General features: G+C 38.8%; 1 protein-coding gene across 3 annotated transcripts in view; it reads left to right on the forward strand.

The window, feature by feature from the left end:
* Window positions 1–23,584, forward strand: part of ADGRG2 (adhesion G protein-coupled receptor G2) — a 59,104-nt gene that overhangs the window by 10,481 nt on the left and 25,039 nt on the right. For all 3 annotated transcript variants that reach the window (XM_071555103.1, XM_071555040.1, XM_071555177.1), the window contains exons 2-7: window positions 1,077–1,195; window positions 6,703–7,317; window positions 18,486–18,527; window positions 19,726–19,758; window positions 21,279–21,311; window positions 22,239–22,280. In XM_071555103.1, coding sequence (XP_071411204.1) covers window positions 1,078–1,195; window positions 6,703–7,317; window positions 18,486–18,527; window positions 19,726–19,758; window positions 21,279–21,311; window positions 22,239–22,280 — 883 coding nt within the window. In that variant the 5' untranslated portion in view covers window position 1,077. The remainder of the gene's footprint in view (window positions 1–1,076; window positions 1,196–6,702; window positions 7,318–18,485; window positions 18,528–19,725; window positions 19,759–21,278; window positions 21,312–22,238; window positions 22,281–23,584) is intronic.

A 23,584-nucleotide genomic window follows, 5' to 3' on the forward strand; every position in this document is an offset into this window, starting at 1 on the left:
GACCAATACACTCACACCAGACCTGTGATGGCAGAGTTACACTTCTGGTGTGGTGCAGAATGCTCTCCTCTACCATAAAGCTGATACATTAAAGGTAGTCAATATAAAAAGTTTACTGCTTTGCAGCTGTTTCAAGAATCAATTATAGAAGCCCTAGGAATTATATATCTCTAAACCTTTTTATTTAAGAATTAATGTGTGCAAAAAGCACCAGAATGTTTCACTTAATGTTTCTTTCAGCATGGAAAATATTCAGATGTACCTTTTTTGTAAAAGATCTTTAAAAAAAATCATATAATTTCATAGGTTGTTATTTCTCATAATATGGGGAATATTCTTTTTCCAACACCATCTCCTGCTGCTCATATTAGACAATCATCACTAGGAAGAAATGTGGACAAACCAGGTTTCCATGATACTCTCCATGAACTTGCTGCCCACAGTGACTTGTGGCATTTAGCTTTGTTTTTTTTTGGCTGTACCTCCTTGTCTTGATAAGGAGATGAGGACTGGGAATGAAAGTCTTGCTTCTTCCTTAGGAGTTCACAGCGTTTCTGTTGAAATGGCACAGGAGAGTCCCCTACCTGTGGGTAGGGGACTGAAGAGTTGTTTTCTTACATGCTTGATGAGATTAAAAAAGCTTTTGGATAAGCTCTCCATGCTTGCTCTGTCAGCCTTTGGTTGGGTTGGGTTGTTTCTGTGGGGTTTTGTTTGTTTGGGTGGGGTTTTGTGTGTCTCTGCGTGCTTGTATCTTCTGGAGTTTTTGTTTGTTTGTTTTTCAAATGTTGAAAGTCTTATTTGTGCAAGGAGTCATGCTCTGATGTATTTCTGAGTCTTTGGAGAATTAGAACTTGAGTGGGTTTTTTTCGTTTTGTTTGTTTTTCCTTTCAGCAAACAGCTCTTTCTTTCTTAGTGTCTTAGCAAGATGCAGTGCATTTATATACAGTATATACCCATCAGTATAACAGAGTTGTAAAGATTTATACTTTTGTATTGGAAACATAATTTGTTATAATGTCCATAAACCTCCACTTTTTGTAGTCATTGTGGTTTATTTATTTAATTTTTTCTTCTAGAATGTTTGCCTGGGGAAAACAGCAATGCTGTGTTGGCAGAATACAGGACATTTTCTTGAGATTCAGGATTGTTCAAGCAGTCCTTTTACTTCAGTTGTTCCTGGCTACAGCTGGCAAGGGTAAGAGAATTTTTTCCTCATTTGTCTGGTGTTGGCATTGCAAATAAATAGCATTAGTCTTGATGAACAGGACTTTTGAATATATTGAGAATGGGCAAATTTTTGCCCTCTTGGAATCCAGAGGAAAAACTGTCACTAAGAAGAAATGAAACAGTTGGCACTTAGCATTTTGGATGCTTTTTATGTTTTCATAAAAAAGAATTGGTAGTAACTTCTTTTAGGTTATGGATGAGGAGAGAACTAAAACGCATTATGTAATTACAAGACAAATTATTTTCTTGCTATTTTTATAAACTGCAAGAGTTTCTATTTTCAGAACATGTTGTTTAATTTTTTACACTGCTCTTACAAAAACACTGCAAGATTATTTGAGCTTCACTCTGTTTAGACCATTTATGAGCACAGAACTTCTGCATTCTCTTGATCTGAATATGGCCAAGGAAAATGTAGCAAAGTCCAAAACATGTAACAAAAATGACACATCTGAACTTGGCAATTTATGCCCATTATGTAACAGTAAATGAAAAATAAATTCATAAGGTTCTTGTACATATTTGATAACTTTTGTAATACTTTCATGTGAGGTAAAGTACAATAAAGTAAAGTAAAGTAATTTATGTTTTTTCATGGCTATTCTGTAAACTAGTGGTTAGTCTCACTGCTCTGGACCCCAACTGATAAAGATAACAGTGTTTGTCATCCATAAAGATTCCCTTTTTTCAATAGTGTGTAATATATTTATTGTGCTTGGAGTATCAAAAAATTGGAAGTGTTTTTGGCCATGTACTTAATGGGTAGTTTCAGAAGCTGCTTCCTGTGTCATGGCATGCAATTTTACCTTAGAAAGTCAGAGCTTCTTGCAGCTCAAATTTACTGCCAGGTTTTTTTTTAAATTTAAGTGTGCCTGCTTAACAATGTTGTACAAGCAATGAGATTTCATAGGATTACAGACTAGACTAATTCTAATTATAATTCTCCAAATGTAGTAATTTTCAGAAAATTATTTCTTTGAGACAGAATCTGGGATTCACATGATAAAACTGCTACTAAGATGAAGAGGTTTTAACCTCTTGTACTTTAAACAGTAAAAAGGACAGAGCTGTTAAGCAGGTGGACAGATGTCATAGAAAAACAAAGGGGGATTTCATTTTTCACCTCTGTATCATCTACAAGTGTCAGTAGTAACACTTGTGACTATTCTTTTTTCAAGAGAATACTTGACTCTGTTACTGCTCAGCTATGCTGGCACAGTGGTTATTAGTGATATAAGGAAAATTACACTGGGGCTATGGTAATTTGTAAGTAATGTAAGGAAAATTACACTGGTACTGTATGTGTAATTCTTACTACCTGTGGTTGGCTGTGTCTTGTAAAGATTTCAATTATCACTATAGAAATGTTTGGAAAAAAGAAAGAGAGTGCATTTTTGGTTTATGTTGTCATTCTCAGAAAGTTTATTTTAAACATTTGGAAGGATGTGCATGTGTTTCAGGATTTCTTTTAGGGCTTAGGAGAACATACTTATTGACTTTCAGTTCTAGTGAGGTTAAAACCCCCAGGTGTTGCATCTGTTAGAGATAAATGTAGTAAGAAGGGAAAATTTGCATTTCTGAAAGGGCTTATGTACCCAAATACAGCAAATGACATTGAAAAGTCAGCCCACAATTACTATTACATGGACTTTCCTTCACTCCAAATGGTGTTGGGGTTTTTTTCCTTATTTTTCTTACTCTGGAGATGTTTGGAGCATTCTTTGTACTAGGCTACCTTTTCTGTGCTGTGGTGACAGAGGTATGTTCACAGATACTTTTCTGAATGTATTGTATTGTCTGGACCCAAGGAAACTGATTGTCAGCCAGGAATGCCATGTCAGGGCACAGCCGGTTCCAGCTCCTCAGTTCCTTGGTCAAGGGTGGGCCACAGACCACAGGTACTATTACTAGAGAAAATTAAGTGATGATTAACAGAACTTCCAAAGGGTTTAATGTCATGTCATCTCCTCCTTACATTGCATCCACTCATATATCAAAGAGTTAGCCAAGATAATACTGATAATTAATTTCCAACATAATGCTCTACTGTGTATGTTCCCTTTGGAACAGCAAAGTCCATTTTCTGACTGTGGTTATGATTTCCTTTGTGCTTTTTCAGCAATCTTTGGGTACATAAAGCCTAGAAAAATTTCCAAGCCTTTCTTATAACAATTCAGATAGTATTGATATCGATTCTCTTAACTTTAGCACCCCTTTTTGGCACTTTTTTATAACTCTTTAGTGCAAAGTCTTTGCAGTTTCCATAAATTTCTTTATGTAAATGTTTTTGTTAGTTCAAATTAATTCTTCAGTCCTTGCATACTGATCAACAGCAGTCTTTTTGAATGCTATAAGGCAGACCAGAAAAATCTTGATCGTGTTGTTGTCATTTTCCATAATTTCTGTTGGCTACCTGCCTTACGACTATAATCATCTGCGAGTTTATATCCACTCTGCCTCCCTTGACACCTTTGAAGTGTCAATTCCCCTAAATAATGTAATAGCATTTAGCAGCCCCTGAATTCACTATTGGCACATCAACTCTGATTTAATGCTTAACATGAAATCAAACCTCTCTCAGAATTTGCTCACTTCCAAAATAAAGTCTGATGATGATACTTCAAGTTTGGATTAATATTTTTGCTCAGAAATTAACTTCCAATCTGTCAGTTTTGAGAGTTAACAGTGACTTCAAGTTTTGAAGCTGTGACAGGAAACTTCCTTAAGCAGTCACTTTGGCCATATCTGCATGCTCAAGATTGCTTACAGGAATTTTGGAGGCTATGTGAGTCATGCAAGTAAACTTCTGACTTACACTTTATGAGGAACAGCAGCTGCATCAAATATTTCAAAACCTTCAGCATAATTTCTACTTAATAATGAATGACTTGAGCAGTTATTTTTATTTGGAGGGACTGTGTCACAAGTGTTGGCATATAACTAGCTGGCTGTTTCCTTTATAAAATCTGTTTCTTCATTGTCTGTCCACACTGTAAGGTGACAGATCTGTTTCAGTTGTAGTAATCCTTTTACTAAAAATGGTAGGTAGATTTAAATCTGTATTTAAAAATCTTGTCTTCTGTGACACTTTTCCCCCCATCCAGTCTTCATCACCCCAGCTTTTAAGTAATTTTAAAAAATTTTTTTCCATGCTGAACTTTTGCTTTTAGACTCTGACAAGTGGCCAAACTGAATGAGTGAATTCATGCTGTAGGGTTGGGCAGGGAGGAAATAATTCTGCTGGTTGCTGTTGGGTTGAATATGTTTATTCTTTTCCATTGCCACTTAGAACCAATCTAAGTACTGCTCACATGGTGGAATGACACTCACACCCAAAGTGCTGCAGGGGATGGCTTTAAACCCAGAAGGGATAGGCAAGGAGAGACAGTGGGGTATCTGTGTTACATTAGGGAGTATTTTGATTGTCTAGAGCTTAATGATGGTGACAATAGGCTGAAGTGTTTGTGGGAAGGCCAACAAGGCAGGTATCATGGTGGGAGTCTGTTATAGACCCCCAGGCAGAATGAAGAGGTAAACAAAATATTCCATAAGTACCTGGGAGAGGTCTCATGTTTGCTGGCCCTTGTTCTCCTGGATGACTTCAACTTACCGTATATCTACTGGAAATAAAACATGACAAAGAGTGGAGCAAACAGTACAGGAGGTTCCCAGAGTGTGTGGGAGGTGACCTGACACAATTGGTGAGGGAGCCAAGTAGGGAAGGCACCTTACTGGAACTGTTGCTTGTGAACAGAGAAGGGCTGGTGGGTGATGTGGTGGTTGGAGGGTGTCTTGGGCAAAGCGATAATGAAATGATAGAGTTTTTGATTTTTGAAGAAGTATGGAGGAGGGTCAGCAAAATTGTAACCTTGGACTTCTGGAGCACAGTCTTTGGCCTCTTTAGGAGACTGATTGACAGAGTCTCTTGGAAGGCAGTCCTGAAGGGCAAAGGAGTCCAGGAAGACTGAACATTCTCCTTCAAGAGGGAAATCTTAATGGTGCAGGACCAGACCATCCCCACGTGCTAAAAGATGAGCCAGCAGGGAGGATGACTGGCCTGGCTGAACAGAAAGCTTTGGCTGGAACTCAGGAAAAAAAGAGAGTTTATGACCTTTGGAAGAAGGGGCAGGAAACTCGGGAAGGACTACAAGGATGGCATGAGATTATGTAGGGAGAAAATCAGAAGGGCCAAAACTCAGCTAGAACTCAATCTGTCCAATGCTGTAAAAGGCAATAAAAATGTTTCTATAAATGTACTAACAACCAAGGGCTAAGGAGAATCTCCAGCATTTACTGGATGAAGTGGGAAACATAATGGCAAAGGATGAAGAAAAGGCTCATGCCTTCTTTGCCTTAGTCATTTATTTAAAGATCAGTTGCTCTCCAGATACCTGCCCCCCTGGACCAGAATACAGGGATGGGGAGCAGAATGAAGCCTCAGTTGTATGAGGTTCAACAAGGCCAAGTGCCACGTCCTGCACTTGGGTCAGAACAACCCCAGGCAGTGCTACAGGCTCGAGGCAGAGTTGCTGAAGACTCCCTGACAGTAAAGGACCTGAGGGTGTTGATGAACAGCAGCTGAACATGAGCCAACAGTGTGCCCAGGTGACCAAGAAGGCCAATGGCATCCTGACCTGTTTCAGAAATAGTGTGACCAGCAGGACAAGGGCAGTGATTGTCCCCCTGTACTCAGCACTGGTAAGACCATACTTCAAATCTTGTGTTCAGTTTTGAACCTCTCATGGTAAGAAAGACACTGAGCTGCTGGAGTGGGTCCAGAGGAGGGCAATGGAGCTGGTGAGAGGTCTGGAGCACAAGTCTTAGAAGGAGTGTCTGAGAGAGGTGGGGGTGTTTAGCCTGAAGAAGAGAAGGCTGAGGGGAGACCTTGTCACTCTCTACAACTACCTGAAAGGAGCTTGTGGGAAGATGGGGGTTGATCTCTTTTCCCAGATTGCAAGTGATAGGACAAGAGCAAATGTCCTTAAATTGTACCAGAGCAGATTTAGATTGGATATTAGGAAAAATTTTGTGATGGAAAGGGTTGTCAAGTGTTGGACCAGGCTGCACAAGGAAGCTGTTGAGTCATCATCCCTGAAGATATTAAAATATGTATAGTGGTGGACTTGGCAGTGCTGGATTAACAGTTGGACTTGATGATTTTAGAGGTCTTTTCCAACCTAAATGATTCTGTGGCTTTACATGATCATCCTTGGTCTTGTGCATGAGTTTTGCTTCAAAACTTTCATGAGCAGCTAGGATTTATTGACTGCCTCCAAAATTGTCACTTCCCTACCCCAAAAAAACCCCCAAAACTGAAACACCAAAGGAGTAAGTTACAAGGTTATTTCTTAATGTGTTGTTTTAAACACTCCCTAGATAACTACCTAGGAACAGGACTATGTGGAAGAATAACATTCATATAAAAGATACTTTTAAAAAGAAAATAATTTCACAAATCACCTTTTCTTTATTTAGATCAGGAGGATTTCCTGGGGCGATACAAAGCTGTCTTTAAGACTGCATGTGAAGATCCTTGGATTATGTCATCAAGAATTTCTCTGCATCCCTTGAAAGAATTCCTTGTGTGTGTGCGCCTCAAGCTGTATTCATCCCATAGTGCATGGACAGCATATGTATACACTCAAGAGACTCACACCAATCGCTCTACAAATAAATATGATCTTGGACTTATGGGAGATCATGGTAAATTGAAGATATGGTTGTTTGGAAATCAAATAAATAAAACAGCAAGACTTCATGAAAACACTTGGAACCAAATATGTATCCAGTGGAAAAGTGACGATGAGGAGATGACTGTATTCATAAATGGAATAAAAAAATTAAGGAAGAAACTAAGGGGGAAAATGAATTTGCCTGGAAAAGGCCAGTTCTTACTTGGCTGTTCAAAGCTGCAAGGTGCAGCTGCATCACCTAACCAGGGTATGACTGGGGAACTGTACATGTTCAGAATGTGGGACAAAGCAAATATAACACAATCTGAGGACTGCCAGGACAGTGGTGTTATAGGCTGGAGAAAGGAGGATTGGACCTATACCATGACTGTGGAAGAGGATAACTCTTTGCCCTGTGGTAAGTACCATTGCATTGTTTTTGAAAGAGTAATTTAGTCAGAAGTTAATCTGAATGTATCTAACATTTCCAGATTTTACAAAGTCTCAGTCTGTTAATAATTTCTGACTTAATTCTTAATAAGAACATGTGAAGACCTGCAGCTTTTGCTACCTTTTATCCAAATGAAGATGTATAGCAGCAGTTCTTTAGAAACTTTCAACTTGTTTCAACTTTTGTGTTGTATCTACTGTGAATGTAATATGAGAGGACAATGAACGCAACCAAAAAACTCCATGGAGTACTGGGGCATGTATCAACATCATCTAATTAATTTACACACCTTCTGTTCAGGGAATAAATACAAAGGAAAGCTTTGCTGGTCCTCCTTGTGCACATTTGCTGGGGAATGAGTGTAACATTTTTGCTGCTTCACTGGGACATTACACCATCTTCAGCTGGTAAGGTCTACATCTAAAAATTACTGGAGGCTCCGATTTCTTCCTCTTTATCAGTCTCCTTTATTGAAATGGCCAAATGGTTTCTCACACATTTCTCAACATTGCTCTCTGCTCTGAAAAAGAACCATAAAAAGTTTTAAATCAAACCAAACCAAGATTTTATTTTCAGAGAAATTGAGTTCTAGCAAGAGAATAAGCCCATTTTAGCTTTTCCTAGCCTATCTGTTAGCAAGAAAGATGAACTCGAATCAAGGTTCAGTGCAATCCAATTTATGAATCATAGGAAACAGTATTATCCCCTAAGAGATTTTAAGGTGACTGGCTCAGTTACTGTTTCCTAAAATTTGTCCATAGCATGAATGATTCAGTTAAACTGTGGCACCAGTCTTGGTCTTCATCACCTTTTTCCTTAAAAACTGTGCCTATCTATTTTGTCCAGATTCAAAAATATCTTTATCTATGTAATGTTGTAACCACTGCCTGACTGGGTAGATTCAAAGTGTTTTAGAAGGACATTAAAATAAGGTGACCTTTCTGGGAGAGAAAGAAACTTGTCCAACAAAGCAGGACTCATGGAGAATGCTGGTAAAACTGGTTAGTAATGAATGAAAAGCCTCTGCTGGCCCTCATGCTGTAGATGGGAAGACATCATTGTTGGGTTATGTGATTTGGGAAAGGAGCTGAAGAAAGAATGTCTTTATTTTATGCATGTGTGACTGTGTTTGAAGGAACACAGTCCTAAGACTGAAAGGGGGAACATTCTGGCTACCAGACAGAAGTTTTCTGCAAAGAAAGTCTGAGAGAGATACGTCTGCATGGAGTGGAGCATCTGATTCTCTTTCACTGATGTACTTAAAGGACGACCTCCTTGTTTTCAGTTCCAGCACTTTCTGCTCGGAATGTAGAGCATCCTTGAGCATCACTGATCAGCTTGGTTAGGCAACATCCTACTCCAGCCAAACTGATTAATGATGGTAGAAGTCATGATTTAATGGCTTGTGGAATCTCTGGATAACTTGGGAGCTGAACAGCTTTTCAAAGAGATTTTCTCTGGATTTTTTTTTTACAATTTGCCTCTCTTCAGTAAAAGATGCATTTTATCTGCTTGCCCCTCCCCAAGTCATCCTGTGAAAAGCATGTATTTAGCAAATACCAGTTCAATAGATAACAAAGCACTTAGAGTAGGAATATCTGATAGTCAGTGTCAGGCAGTTCTGATAATGCTACAAGTCTTACAGTCTGGTTTCTTTCACTAAGTTCCTCTGAATCTGTGTAAAAATTACCAAATTTGAGAGGCTTCTCTGTTTTTTGTTAAAACAGAAAGGTCTGGCTTTGCATCTACAAAGAATATAACTGTCCCAGGAATAAAGCTTGGGAAAGGGCTGTACCTCCTGTGTAGGCACAAAAGGTGAGGAGGAAGTGGTTCATTACAGTCATAATTGTGCCGGAGGACAAGTTTCAGAATTTTTTTTGTGACCTGGTTGGAATTTTGTGCTTACATAAAACAATTACTTGTAAACTGTCAGTCAAAGGCTACCGTAATTTCTGTGATTTCTCCTTTGCCTATCCACTCAAAATCTTTGTCCAGTGTAAGCTGTTGGCTAATTGACCCACTTAACATTACATTGTTACCTTATGTTTCCTTACCTCCTTTTCCTGCCTTTCTTTTTGTTGACTCTTCTGATTATTTTTTGTAGGCTTTATAATTTATTTTATGCTAATTTTTCAGATTACCAAAAATTAGTTTTAATTTTTTCTTAACTCTTAATTTTTTCTTAGTGTAAGGTCTAATAGGGACCAAAATCCTGGTTCTGGGAAGATTTGCAAACCTATGTAGCACTTTAAGGCATGCTCAACTTTAACCAAGTAGTTTATTCCCCAGAAGTGGATGGGATTACCTTTGCAGTAACTACATCTCTCATGCATCTGAAGATTTGGAAGAAAGGACATATCTGACTGCTTCCCAGTTTGTGATGAGAGCTGATCACATTTCTTGGACTAATGGTACTTAGTCCAAGTAGTAAGCTTTTAGATCTGAGTTAAAGATGAAACTCTTGCTTCTTCTGGTCACAGTGTCTTCTGGTTCTCCTCTGCTTGGCGTAGCTGAGCAGGTGTAAGTAGTACAGATAGGGCCAAAGAGGGAAGGAGGCCACACATGTTGTGCGTCACTGGCCTTCCACTTACATTCCTCAGGTTCCTTTGGTAATTCTTCTCTTGCTGGGAATGAGAAGTGCCATAACAGCTGTGATACGGAGAAAAGAGTGGCACAGGTTGAGTGTATCTCACTTTACCGATCATCTCCCGCTCTCTAAAAATGTGTAACTGAAAGAAGATGTGCTTACTAGTCCAAATTCTAACTGGAGAATTTCTGTATCTTGTTCCTTGATGAATGATTCCTCTGTAGCTACCAACTCTAATGTGGACAATATGAATGACATCACTATTGCCTCTGTATAATCCAACAAAACAGTCTATTAAGTAATCTAAAGTTTGGGGTGGTTTAAGAGAATAAACCCACAAGAAAATAAGTGAGTTTAAAATGCTGAACCCTTGAAAATTAGTCACCTGTGAGCACCAGCTCTTCAGTTGTCATTTTTACGTGGGATATTTGCAAGTTGCCTTTAATAATAACTTCACAGCGGGAAGAAATGCACCGTTTAAACATTAATCATTTCAGTTACACATTAAACAGTAACTTTCTTAATCCAGATATAAATATCCAAACTTTTAACTGTGCATTTATGCAAGGAGCACAGAGATTATGGGATATCTTTAACAAATTTCAATGAATAAATAAAACACATGATTTTTGGCAAAACTGCAAGTAGTGTCACTGACAGTAAAGTGCTGTCATCTCATTCATGGTATCAGCGCTCTAATGTTTAGGAGGAGCCCAGTGCCTGTTGCTTTTGGTCGCCTGTTTTTTTTGTTTCTTTTTTTTTTAATAATTAAAATTCTGTTAATATATTGTGGCATTTTAGATTTTTCTAAACTGTCCTGTCCAGCCTTCAAGTTTAAGTTGTTGCCCCCTATTTTTCATATATGTGTTTCACTCTCAGTATTGCTGAGACTGCTGGTGGTGTTGCTGGAGGTTTCCAGGCTTCTGGAAACAAAACAATTTGATGCTGCTGGGAGAAATGAGAGGTGACCAGTGCCCTGTGTGACTATTTTGCCTTTGCATTCTCAAGGAAGAGGAACACTTTGGTTTGGGCTGTTGTTCTAGTTTGCAGGTGTGGGCAGCAGGAGGTATGTTTTAGGCTCATATAATTCCTTTTAAAGATTTTCCAAGCTGTGTGCCCATCTGATGACAGGATCACCTTTCCTGGAATGGAGACTGGAGTGCCAAGGCTTTATGTCCTCAGGCAGAAAGTGGAAAGGAAGCTGCCACTCATCCAGGCTGCATCCCATTCTGTTGGTTACCAAACTTTGTGCTGTATCATATTTAATATATATTATAAGTATGTATTTTTTCATGAGTGCATCATGAAAGCAGAAGATGAAAAAGTAAATTATTTGCCCCAATACAATTTTCTTTCTAAAACTGTAAGGACAAAATACTACAGAAACCTCTAGAAGCTCCTGAAGGAAGTAAATGTGATGGGGAAAAAAGTACCTAACTCTGGAGTACCTTTTTGATGAGTCATGTACCACTCTGCTTTGTACCTATTAACAGAATGCATATTTGACCTGCCCTGTTTTTGCTCTCGTTCCCTCCCTCTTCTGTGATATCAAAGGAAGTGGCTTTTTGGAAATCAGCTTGCCAGAGAATAGGAGATTTGATCCAACTTAGTACCTAATGTACAGCTTTCTACAAACAGATAAAAACTGTATTTATAACCTGATTTCTTAAAAGCTGTGTAACATCAAAGCTGAGTTAAAAATAGTTGTACCTAGATTTTCTATTAAGGATAAGTAAAACTGGCCCTGATGACAAACCCTGATGTGAACAAGCAATGTCATTGTTTTCTTACATTTGTTTCTGTCCCCTGGGCAGTGATAATTCATCCTTTCTTCCATGGTGCCACAACAGGGCGTCAGAGCAGGTATGAGGTGTCATGAGGGGCATCAAAACATAAAATGAAGATTGTATGTAAGTTTTATCTATAAAATTTTTATATAATCTGCCTCAAAATCTAAGTCAAGATAGGCTAATGTCTACAATCTACAGCTAACTAATTAACAACTGTTAGCTGGGGAGGATTTTGGTGTGCTCCTGTTATTAATGCCTTGTGTGACTGAATCATTAATTTTGGCAGAACATTTATTCATTGAAGGTTTATCAAATGTTAGAGAGACTCAATCTTTTAATAGAAAATATGGATTTACTGTGAATATAAGAATCAAATGTCATATTTTTGGTGCCCGTTTCCATAAGCTGGACTTTAGAACAGAACCATCTTGAAATTTTGCTGTTTGAGCTTCTCAGGTTTTTTTGTGAACAAGTCCTGTGAAAAGTGTTAGTGCCAGGCATTTTCATTTCACTGAATGCAGATGGACAGTTGTTGCTGCACAGTAATACATACCAGTCACTGTTGCCTGTAAGAACGTCTAGAAGAGGATTTATACAGAATTAAAAAATGCACTATGGAATTGACTTTTCAATATAAAATGGTTTTCAAACCAGAAGGTGATATTATGTATCTATTTGGAATAAAAACTTCCACTTTGGTATTTCTGGTGGGATTTTTTAGTCCCAATCAACTCCCCTGCTTGAGTGAGATGAATTTTTGGTGAAAAAGCTTTCAGCACTAGAAGTTTTGCTCTAAGTTCTTATTTAGAAAAATCGAATTTTTAAGAATTTCCTCATTTTTATGTGCCTCTGTAAGTCAAAACTGATCTTAGCAGCAACATACAGTTGTGGCTATCTAATGCCATTCTGTGGTGACAGCCAAGTGCTGTGGCTTGAGGAGACCATATTACACATAGCCCCCAAGGTGTCCCTTGGGATTCTTCCATTTGGATTGTGCTGGGGAGAACTGACATGGTCAAGGGTACCTGCACTTTAAAAGAATAGTCCTGGGTGGTATTACAAACTGTTCTCATTTTTGGCATGTCTTTCAATTAATATAAGTAAAATTTTAGGCACTTCATTTAACAAACCTGTCATCTAGGCCCCGGACTGTAAGTCCATAACTGTGTCAGGAATCTTGTTGTGCTTCTACAGATTGCCAGGGCTGTTGCTGCTCCTTAAGTGCTCAGTGCCTATTTCGTGTCTGGAGCTGACCAGAAAGCAGCTGCCCCTTGCATCCCCTCACTGTGTTTCAGAGACAGAGGCCAAGCTGGCACAGCCCTGTCCCCTGCCCATCCACACCTGTCCCAAGGGCTTCTCCATGTGGAGCCTCCAGGTCACTACAGTTCAGACCCTTTCTCCTCCTAAGAAAGCCGTGTAGTTGTTGTGTCAGACTTGCACAAAGGATGCTTTCTGCAAAAGTTTGAAGGGGACCAAGAAGCGTTAGGTAGAAGAGTATTACTGAGCAGCAGCAGCAGCACTGCCCCCTGAGGCAGGGGCACAAGGAGCAGCTGCCAGCAGTTCAGCTCTGGCACGAAGCTGCTATCGGCTGCCGGGTTCCGGCTGCTTCTCACTTCCCCACCCTGGAAAAACTGAACTGCCTCTGGTAGAGCAGATTGCCTGAAGACAGGTGAATCAGAAAGGGTGTTGGCCACTCCAAAAGGTTTCAGAAGGAGTGTACAGCTTGTAAGTTAGATTGGCAGTAGGGAGAAGAAAAAGGCTTTTTTCGTTCTTCCCATTGGCGATAGAGAACATTGTACACTCTTTGTGCTTTAAGCAATTTTTCTGTATCCTGTGCCTGAGTTTCTGAACAAATGGCATGCTAAGAGTGAGAGTGCCTTTGGTGCAGGGTTCCGAACCATCTGTCTCATCTTGACCACTGTGTTACAAACTTCCTTCTGCCTTTCTTTCCCTTGGCTGATTTGATTTTTCAGTTCTGTGTTGCTTGGTGGAACAGCCTCAGCAGGACAAGTAGAGACCATCACATCCTGTAGCCTGAGACTTCAGAGCTGTTATGCTAAGGAATGCTGTAAGCACAAGGCTGTTTTTCAGGCAGGGTCAAGCACTGGTCTCTCTCAGAGCTCCATCAGTTTGTGCATCTGGCCTTAAGTACTGTCAGTGTTGGGTTTCATCTGCCAGACTGAAGCTGCTAAAGTTGTGCTGGTTCCCATTGTCATACAAAGTCATTGTGGGTAATGAAGGTTGTCACAGTTTTAGCAGCTGTTATGTGGAGCTGTGGTTGCTAAACAGGTTTCGTACTAGTGGAACAGTTTTCTCTGCCTGCAGGAATGGTATTCTCAAGTCTTGGCTTATCCTGTAGATATTTGAATCGGAACAGTAAAGGGAAATGAAGACAGTAAGGGACTTGCTGCTTTTGTTTCTTGTGATGCATATTAATAACAGAAACTGGTGCTTATCTCATTTAATGGAGTTGCCTTTTGCCTCAGAAAAGAAAGTAAACAGTTTATGTGAGGACCTATTCTATCTCCCTTGTAATAAAAGCAAAGAATAATAATCAATGTTTTTTATTTATGTATTTGCTGTTTGAATCCTCAGGAATGTTTCTATTAGGAAAAATGTAGCAAAGTATTATTACAATATATGATGTCTTCTTTTGGAATAGGATATATTAGGTATGTTGATTTGGTGATCCTGAACTAACAGGGTTACAAATAAAAATCCATAGGGCAAATAAATGAAGTTTCATGTATATATGGATTTTCTTGCTCTTATCAATGGTAAACAACCTAAGGAGAATACTTTCTGTTGGCTTGTAACTAGCACACCTTGAGTTATTTTACTTTCCTTTTTACATGTCAACTTTATGGATATTTTAGATTGAACTTTAATCCTTCTCCAAATAAACCCTATTCACTTTCTTTTCTAGTTCTTAAACACAACAAAGGAGGAGGGTTAACAAATGCAAGTGATATTAAATAATTTGTGACAGCCTTTCTCCTTCCGCCTGTCTGTATGCAAAGGTGATTCTGAGGAAAGACTTTGTTAGTTAACTTAATACTGTGCCTTGATCAAGGACAAGTCTCATAAATAATTTCTAGCAACTCTAGGCTTGTGAGTATTGTACTGGAAGAGAAGTAATGGTTAGGTTTGTGTCCAGAAAAAAGTGCCCCTCAGGTTATGCATTCCATCATCACTGGCTGCATCTGCCAGCTCCGTATTCATGGTTTGTGTTTAGCTTATTTTACTCCCTGTACTTTAGATTTGTTGTAAAAAGCATTTGGCATTTTTAGAGTTCACTGTCTTCTTACTAACTTACAATACTAAATATGTTAGTGGACAATTTTCTTACGTGTCTCAGGGTACTGCTTGTATTCTCAAAAATTCACAAAGCAGGCTGAGGATGCAAAACACAGTGTGTGTACAGCAAGACTGTGTCTACACTGAATCCACAAGGGTATGAAAGAAAGATCTTAAGGCCAGATTTCCTGGGCAAATCTTTTGTTTGCTGTGAAATACTGCACATTTGAGAGGTGGGTTCCTTTTGAGAATTGGATTTCCTCCAGGGCCTTTTTATTGGAGTGGCTTCTGCACAAAGTCCTAACCACAGAGTAAGACAGGACCAGTAACACGTAAAGTTTGGAGATGGAATTCACTTTCTGTGGTAGGAAATTCAGTTTGCCCTCCTGTGGAAGGACACTTTCTTCTGTAACCAAAAGTTCACTTCATGTAGTATTTACTCCATTCTTTTTATTCACCTCATTCTACATAAAAAACATATTTACTGTTTAAACAATACAGAACAGTTTTATCTGACTACTCCTTCAGTTCTGCATATTACTTGAAGTCAATATTGTTTCTTAAGGGTCTTCCCCGAGCCCACAGTGGGTGTTAAGAAAATTTTATAGGTACTATAACCCCCAATCACTGTACGACGTTGAAGTAACACTTTATGTAAGAGCTCTAGAACACACACCTTATAGAACATTTATCTGGACTTACTATACAGTGAGAAGTCCTAATTTTCCTGAAAATTGACTGTAAAAATTTAGACTATATGCACATTTTCATGGTATGTCAAGTTCATACAGTTCCAGATGTTAAAAAGAAATTGTATTTCTCTGTGAGCAGAATTGTAGTTGTCTCAGATGGGATATTTGATGTAACTTGGTTTTATCTTTACTAAAAGAGTTTGAATTCAGTAGGCTGATATATATAAAGGTGTAATTTTTTACTTATAATTTTTACTTAATGGATGTGCATTATTATACTAAGAATATTGGTTGTCTGTCTCTTTCTTTTACATGAAAAAAATTCCACCTAGGATGTAAATTAACTAAAATTAAAAGTTTCATGAAAATACCTAAAAGAATTAAACCTAGTACAATTACTCTGATTTCCATGTTTTCATCCTGCCATATTTCAGAGTTGCTGTTTTAGCTTCATGCAGTGTGTGACATTCAGCAAAAATGAACTGACATTTCTGTTCATCTCCTCAAGCCCTCATGTACTCTCTGACTCCAGATCGCTGGTCCCAGTATCCCAGCACTAGAGCATCCAGGCAGCACTGTGCTTCCCTGGTGGCAGCTTGCCATCTTTGTCCATCTCATAGCTTGCTCAGAAATAGGGACTGGATCATTTCTGTCTCTTTTATGATTTCTGTCATTTCTGTTTCCTGTTCTTGTGACTGTCCTGCTGCAGAACAGGCTGCCTATTCCGAGTCGTCTTCCTACCTCACCCCAAGAGAATCTTCCTCCTTCACTAACAGGGTCAGCCTCTACTTCCATTGTTTCCCCTTGACTGCAGGAGTGGCTGTTGGGGTCAGGGCTGTGTCTCTGGTTTAGCTGCAGCATCCATTTTTGTATCCTTAGAGCCAGAGACCCCATTGCTCCTTCCAGGGTGTTGGACACAGGCCTGGTAGGTATGTGCTGGAACACAACACAGTACCAAAAGTCTCTGCCTTCAGTGTAAGCAAGAAATCTTCCCTTCAAATGGTCTGCCATTTCAACAGGATTCCTTGCCTGTTCAGGTGTAAACTCCCATGGTGTCAGAGGTGAACCTGCTCTAGCCACCTGCCCAAGTTCTCCCACACACCTTGCTGCCCAGGAATTTGCTCTGTTTCCTGTGTGTCATCTCTAAATGGTTGGTTATTGGAAGTCACACATTGATTTGAGCTTGGGCCACTGTATTCAGTGTCAGAATGGTCATAGAATGGTCATAGAATCATAGAATCGATTGGGTTGGAAAAGACCTCCGAGATCATCAAGTCCAACCCTTGGTCCAACTCCAGTCTGTTTACCATATGTAGACTACAGATGGAAGTGAACTACCAGTGATGGAAGAAGGAAGGTGTCCAGTATCTGAGGGAATTAGCAGTGGTGGAGGGTAGCCCACAGCAACCTAGACAACAGCAAGGTCTCCAAAGATCTGGATGGTGTCCATTGCACATGGGCCATGTGACAGAGTTTGGTACAATACCCAGCAGTGTAACATGCCAACACTTTGGTAATGATGGACTGCCCAGATATCAAGGCACTGACTGTGGCGAAACTGTCCCACCAGCTCCAGCAATTCAGAGAGAATCTCCCTTTTGCTGCTCCCCTGTGAGTCTGCATCTTGGCTGTTGCTTGTGTTCCACCAGGTTCAGTGCCTTGAAGGGAGTTTTCCTTCCTCCTTGCCCTAGCAGGCAGGGTCTCACCCATCAAGGTTGCTGAAGTGGGTGGCAGTGCCTTAGCTGGATGGGATGCTGCCTGGCCACTTGTTTTTCCAGGCCCAAGGTGATGTTTTGAGTGGTGACATAGGCTGCAGTGGACACTTGTAGCCACTGACTAGTTTCTTCCAGCACAGGAAGCACGTGGCACTTGCCTTGTTGGCAGGTTTGCAGCCATGATGTGATTTGATCAGTCTGCTAGACCTCCTCATGGATTGGTAGCCCAGCCACCATCTTCTGTCCCAGGGAGGCTTTGATCCCCTGGCTCACTTGATTGCAGCCCATGTTTCACATCCTGTAGCCTGTGTGACAACTTCAGTTGTCAGACTTACACCTCGATTGAGGCCCCATCTCTGTGTCACATCCCTGGGGACATGTTTCCTGGGCACACTGAGCTAGAAATAGCTCATCTTTTTTTTCACAGTCCAGGTCCACCCCAGCCACTGCATTTCTGGCAGCCTGATCTGTCTGCTCATTGTTTAGTGCACTTTGATGGTGCAGCTCTTGTACATGTGAGTGTCTGCATGATGTGTATGCACATCATGATGTACGTGTGTTCTCAAAGTACATCTCATGTCATTTATCAGGGTGTGTGGAATAACACATCCTTTTCTTACACAGATCTGATGCTTTCTTTTGTTGTTTCATGTTTGTGTTTCTCTTTTTATTAATAAAATGCCGCTTCTTGAATAATTCATCAGCATTTGTTTCTAAAGACACTGGCAGAGCAAGGGAAGTGGGAAAGCTCATGGCCTAATCTGTATCTTGCATAAGTATAAAAGTGATAAACTGAGTAAAAAATCGAACTCAAAAAAGTTCAATTTCCAGCTTTCAGAAAGCCTTGAAACTTATTTCTCAAGGCTGCAAACTAGTTTTGCAAACCAGCTTGAACCGAGGTGAGTAGCACATCTAGAAAAAGTGTTTAAAAAAGTGCTTGTATATATATATTTGCATTTAAAAAGTTCTTGTGGTTAAAATTGTTTGTATATATATTTGCATGTACAAGTATATGTAAAAGCTTCTGCTCCTAAAAGATCTTCTTTTTTTGCAGTTGAAACTACTGCTACGTTGCCTGGCAGAAAGCAGATAGCAGGTATGTTGGGTTTCTGTGGGTTTTTTTCCCCATTGTTGTATTTTAAAAAGTATATAGGAAGATTGCTGCTGCTATTAATTTTTAATTCTTGGAGATAGCTATGCATATGCCAATATTTGGATATTAACTATCCATGTCATCCTTATGGCTTATTAGCCAATTTCACAGTGCAAATAGCATCAGTAATTTTCCAGAGAAAATGCAGTCTGAGCAAGGAATCATGAGGGATTAGCATTTCAGAAACTCCTTGTTTACCATTTTTAATAAAAAAGAAAAATCTGGTTTTCCTTAGGGACTTTTGGTATCTCTGACTTAAATCTCCTGCAGGAGTAGAAAAGGCTTTACAGTATAATTAATGTATTGTAAGCATTGTTATAGGATGACTTTTGAGCTTTGAGAGAAGATGCTGAAATACCTGAAGTATATTTTTAAAATAATGCTTCATATTTGCATCCAGCTGTTCTTTAGGTTGTATTTCTGTGATAACTGTGACTTGACTTGTTTGTGACACCTTCCAAAGCCACCCAGTGAGTGAAAGGGCTAACTTTGAAATTGCTGTGTGAACCAGATATCAAATTTCCTAATTTCTTTTTGATCAAAATACTCACTGTATCAATATAAATATCTAGGGGTTAGTGTTTGCTGTATAAATAGTGTGCTGGTTCCTATTAAGAGCAGAGGCTCAAACTTGAAATGAATTAGGGGTTTTTAAATGCTGCTTTTTTGCAGGATAGAAAAGAGAACAGATATGTATGGGATGAATTTGAAATGGCAAATCTCCCTTCTTCATACCCAGCTACACCATCCCGTTGTGTCTGTTGGATTCTCATTCCCAGAATTACCAACACTTGGGACAGGCATGTGGCTTTCAGGCTAGTGTAGCATGTCTTGGGTCAATGATCTTTAGTTTCGTAACATACTGTGCAAACTGTCCAGTATTTCTTGAAGAGAAATCCTTTTGTGTTGTGTTCTATTTTAATTCATAAAAAATGTAATTTTTTTAAAATCAGAGATTGCTTCATCTGCCTCTTTCGACAACCTGAAAGTGTCTGTCTGAAAAGGCAGTGTTGCCCTCTTCTGGTGAATGCAGTAAACTTTTGGTACTATAAGGCACGGCTGCTGGGGATGATCATGTACGTGCCTGAAACTTCATAATGGTCTTTTTTCTTTTTTCTTAATTCTGAAACAAAATCCCCAGAGGCAGGAGAATCAGCTGCAACAACCATTTCTGGTAAGAAAACCAGGACTTTACTAATTTCTGCAATATATTTATTTCCTGTTAAATAAATCTTCTGCATTTATCAGAGGTAATACAGAAAATTTTTTATGTAAATGAGTTCCAACATTCAGTGTTTTCATTGTTTATTTTTTAAGAGAAAATTAATTATTTCATTCTGTTTTGTAATTAAATAGCTTACCTTGTACCTGAAAGCCAGTTGCTTTCTTGGTTAATGTGTAGTACATACAGTAATCTGGATAAAGGAAATAAGACAGAAACACACATGATTTTCTTCTTGTACAGACACAGTCTTTCTTCAGCAATGGTTCATCTGTAGCAACTGCAACGAATTCAGTATTTGTTATAGTATACACCAAGCAAAATAATACAGATAAAACCAGCACTTAGTTTTCACTCTGAGTCCTCATACTTTTCCTGCTTATTAATTGTGTTGGAAAATTAATTGTCTTCAGGGTTTTTACTTAGGAACCAAATATGCTTAGTGTTTACTCGGCTGATGGAATTAATAAGCCAATTTTAAAAATACTTAAAATAGCTACCCTAGTTGAAATAAATGCATCAGGAAAAAAAAAGTTACCTTTCCCTTTCACAGGGAAATGGAGTAGATTGTGGATTTTTTTCTTGATATGCAACTATCTATGCAGAGGCACCAACTTTATTATACTTAAGATATTACTTCTAACGGCAGTGATGCTTTTAGTAAAGAATTTTGGAAAGTATAATGCTCTTCTGTTGGGAAGCTGCTCTGGCCCATTTAATCATAGTGGAATGGTACAAAGGGGTCCTCTAACCACTTTGGTTTCCTGTGCTGACATTTAAGATATGCTTACTAATCACATCCTTCTGTAAATTTTCTTCTATTGTCTTAATTTAATTTTCTGTTGTTTTTCATTTCTTTTGATGGAGCTGGAAAAAAACTTTGCATCATTATTTTATTTATATATGTTTACTGGCAAAAATAGCTTCTTTGGAGTGACAGTTTGCCAAACCAAGTGTCATCTCTGCTCAGGAATGTTGTGAGTTCATGCAGGAAAAAGCCCTTGGAATTAAGCATTTATTGCAATTGGATATGCAAAATTCATCTGCATCTTCTAAAAGAATAAAACCAATAAAAGGAACATTTCACTTACCAACTATCTGTATCCAGATACTCAGATTTTTGAAATAATGTGAGCATTATTTCAATTATTAGTATTGAAATAATGTGAACATTCTTAACAAGCTTTGCAGTTGTTCTTAAAGTGGAACTGATAAATAATCCTCAGTTTGTGTTCATTTTGCATGCTTGATCTTAAAAAATTCATAAGTGTGAAATACTTTATTAATGCAGTTTTTACTTCTTTATCTCCCCCCCGGCCCCGAATCCTCTGTTGTTTCTTTTATCACCTATCCTATCAATCTTTCAGGCAAGATGTTATTAATGTCTCTCTTGTTTAGATTTTGTTAGATTTAGACTTCTTGGCTTTTTTACATTTTTATTGATTTTACTGTTATTAATTTTTCTACTTCAGATATGTCTTCAGAGGAGACTACCCAAAGTGCAGGTGAGATTTTGCATGAAGAGAGTAAGGTTTCAGGGGAAATGTTCATTGTATTCATGTTTTTTATTGTTTTGGTTTGGTTCTTTTTTTAATATCTGGGATTTGTTTAATCCAGATTTTCTTGCATGACCTTAACATTTGTATTCAAAATACTACATTGCTTCCCAAACCCAAATTAGGCATGTTTATTTTTTTAGCAAGTATGTTGTTTTTGGGTATATCTATAGATAGACTATTTTCTATGCTTTCTGATACAATTTAAGGTATTTTACAGAACTATAATGTACACCACTTTCCTCATAGACATGATGTGTGTTCTTGCAATGAGCTGCTAAATAGGATCAGTAAAAATCAGAAGAACTTGCCACCCTTTTTTTACCTGAGTTTGCATTTGAAAACAAGGAGCAGGTCCATCCCATATCAGTACAGATTCCTCCATGTCTGTAATGTGTTGGTCTTCACTGATGATGGAAAGACACATTTTAGAACATGAACATGATTCAACTTATGCCACAGAGCCTGTGTCACCTTAAAAGCACCACTTTTTCCTCTGAACAATAGGGAGCCTGGAGCCACTGGATCGTATTGGGACAGAAATGTGTGATTCCCATTGCTGCTTTTGCATTTCCCATGCTAAGATGATAGCTCAGTTGGTTAAGACTTGGTTGTAATAATGCTAGGGTCATGGGTTCAATCCCCTATGTGGGCCATTGACTGAAGAGTTGGACTCGATGATCCTTGTGGGTCCCTTCCAACTCTGAATAGTCTGTGATTCTGTGATAAAAGTAACTTAATTCCATTATAAATGGTCATGTATTTAAGGAAAGATGAAGTCTGAATTAGAAGTAAGAAAGCTAATAAGCTTTATGACATGTATTTTATCGGCTTTTTAAGTTAAAATGTAAAAACTTTAAACTCTCTTTTTAACAGAGGCTTTTGGCACCACTGATTATTATTCCACCACAACACCAGGTAGGATTCATATATCACCACTGATCTTCTTCTGCGCTTCTCAAAATTTAAGTTTGTGTGAGTTCAGGAAGTCTGCTCCCAAATATTTTAAATGGAATCTTTTTTTCTTGGTATTGTGGTGTGTCATACTAGCAATCTGCCTTACTTCACACTGATCTCCAGTCTGGTAGAAGGACTAGTCCTACAATGCCTGTCTAGATCTGACCTCATTACTCTCTATAACTATGTGAAGGGAAGTTCTAGCCAGGTGGGGGCTGGTCTCTTCTCCCAGGCACTCAGCAATAGAACAAGGGGGCACGATGGGCTCAAGCTCTGCCAGGGGAAATTTAAGTTGGAGATCAGAAAAAAATTCTTTACAGAGAGAGTAATCAGGCATTGGAATGGCCTGCCCAGAGAGGTGGTGGATTCCCCATCCCTGGAGGTTTTTAAACTGAGATTGGCCGTGGCACTGAGTGCCTTGATCTGGTAAATGGAGTGGAGTTGGACCAAGTGTTGGACTTGATGATCTCTGAGGTCTTTTCCAACCCAATCGATTCTATGATTCTATGGTTCTAGATAGCTGCATATGGAAGAGTTTGGGTTTTTTGTAAGTCAAATCAGCAGGTTACCACAAAGATGTAAGAAACACAGTCTCAGGGACCACATTTGCTTAAAAAAAATCCTCATGTTTTTAGCAGATTAAAGCAAACTGAATATAGTCATGATGTCTGACCTCCGGACAGGTCCAGTAGGACTAGGAATAGACTGAGTTTAATTTTTCAATCATCCATGTCAGAGCTGGGTAGACCCATTGGAATGTGTTTGCCCTGAATTAGTGCAAGTGGAAGAAGAACTGCCATGGAGCCATATCAAGTACAATTGGAGTGTGTGAATGTGACCTGCAGTAGGATTGCGGCTGTGTTACCTGCTGCTCTCTGGAGGCTGAAAGCACTAGTGATTTTTCATCAGTATTTTATCCCCACACTGCTTATCTATGTAGTGCATTTTGGTGACGTCTTTAGCAAGACTACAGAGCACACAAATGAGTGCTTTGTACAAAAAAAGAGGCTATGTTGCTTTTCTGTGTCACTTCTGGATCTTGCCTTGAGTTTTTATAAGTGTTATTCTCTATGTAGCAAATAATTTTGGTAATTTATTGGTATATGGGGAATCAATTATTTTTTATCAGTTTATTTCTGAACAGTTTATTTTTTTAAGAATTGCTTTAAAAAAAGGGCTGATATAAGTTTTGTAACTATTTGATTGCCAACTGCCAACACAAGGGAAGGCAAATTGAGGATCATAGAATTATTAGGGTTGGAAAA

This window comes from Pithys albifrons, chromosome 1 (assembly GCF_047495875.1).
Source record: "Pithys albifrons albifrons isolate INPA30051 chromosome 1, PitAlb_v1, whole genome shotgun sequence".
Taxonomy (NCBI): Eukaryota; Metazoa; Chordata; class Aves; order Passeriformes; family Thamnophilidae; genus Pithys; species Pithys albifrons.